The 1,573-nt window shown below is 58.5% G+C and overlaps 1 protein-coding gene across 1 annotated transcript in view; it reads left to right on the forward strand.

The window, feature by feature from the left end:
- The first annotated feature begins 1,239 nt into the window (after window positions 1–1,239).
- Window positions 1,240–1,573, forward strand: part of LOC104123993 (ectonucleoside triphosphate diphosphohydrolase 8) — a 7,891-nt gene continuing 7,557 nt past the window's right edge. Inside the window, 1 exon segment of the mRNA XM_035891873.1 lies at window positions 1,240–1,392. Coding sequence (XP_035747766.1) covers window positions 1,240–1,392 — 153 coding nt within the window.

The following is a 1,573-nucleotide window of genomic DNA, read 5'->3' on the forward strand; positions in this document are numbered from 1 at the left end:
CTCCAGGTCCTTCTGGGAGTGAGGGGCCCAACCCTGACCCCAGCATTCGAGGGGTGGCCTCACCAGTGCCCAGGACAGGGGCACGGTCACTGCCCTGCTCTTGCTGGCCACACCATCCCTGATACAAGCCAGGATGCCGTTGGCCCTCTTGGCCACCTGGGCACACTGCTGGCTCCTATTCAGCCGCCTGGCGACCAACACCCCCAGGTCCTTTTCCGCCGGGCAGCTTCCCAGCCACTCTTCCCCACGCCTGTAGCGTTGCGTGGGGTTGTTGTGACCCCAGTGCAGGACCCAGCTCTTGGCCTTGTTGAACCTCACCCCATTGGCCTGGGCCCACGGATCCAGCCTGGCCAGGTCCCTCTGCAGAGCATCCCTACCCTCGAGCAGATTGACACTTCCAATTCTCCTGGGAGTGCATAGAAGCACAGAGAACGAGGGTGACCAATCTCCTGAGTGACATGAGATTTATAATGACGGAAAGGAGCTGTTCTCTTCTGGCCCGTGCCTTGGGACATGGGACAATGGGAAACCCTTATCAGGCCTTACCCTGCAGCCAGGAGCCCTCCCCTGTGCAGTGGCTATGGCCAGAGGAGATCGTATGGAAGCAGTCAATAAATTCCTGTAACATCACTTCTCCAGTCCTATCCCCTGCTAGAGCTTGCCCAGTTACAACCATGTCATTGGGATGTGATTTCCCTGCTCCAGGTAACACAGCAGTGGCAAGGGTCCCCAGCCCACATCCTGGAAAATTGAATCCCAGAGACCACGCAATGGAAAGGTACAAAATGGTGACGGATTGCACTGTCCTGCACGCAGCAGTGGGTGGGAAATGAACTCCACCTGCTCTGCTAGGTTTTCATTTCCGTTTTGACTGAGCAGGAGGCAACATCTGAAGGCAGCACAGAGCCAGCAAGGCCCGGGGAGGAGAACAGGGTATGGGGAGGGAGCCCAGCAGGTGGAAAACAAGGCGGGAGGCATGGGAGAAGCTCATCGATCTGCCCAGCCTTTCAGTGGCATCTTGAGTCTGGTCAGCACTGATACCTGCTACCGTACGTGGCAGGTTCAATTGAGAGCAGGGACGGGAAGGTGGTGGTGATGCCTCCAGAGCTAAGGAAGCACATGGCTGCACAGCGCCGCAAGGAGCAATGCCTGACCTTTCCAACGTGTGGAAAGTTCCCAGCTGTGCACAGCGCTTGGGCCGTTGCTGCACTTGTTTGTGCACGGCTGGGACACACCGCCATGCTCTACAAATGCCCACAGGACGTCCCTCACCATGCAGCATCCCGCATGCGGACGGACCAACTCAACGTTCAGGAGGAAAGGCTCGGGGGCATTGCTAGATCTAAACTCTGTTTCTCAGGAAAACGGGAAGCTGACAACCCTGCCAGGCACGTTTGGGATTCAAAAGTCAAAAGGGCTCTTAAGACTGTGAGAGGGTGAATGTGTGTGCCGGGAGCATCTTTGCCAGCAGAGCGCTCCCCCCTGCCGCCCGTCTCTCCCACCGGCGCTGGGGCTCAGCAGTGCCCTGCCTGTGCCCCCTCCGTGCCCCTCTACCCCCCCGTGGGCACCTCCT

Source organism: Egretta garzetta, unplaced genomic scaffold (genome assembly GCF_000687185.1).
Source record: "Egretta garzetta isolate BGI_Z169 unplaced genomic scaffold, ASM68718v1 scaffold143, whole genome shotgun sequence".
In the NCBI taxonomy this organism is placed as follows: Eukaryota; Metazoa; Chordata; class Aves; order Pelecaniformes; family Ardeidae; genus Egretta; species Egretta garzetta.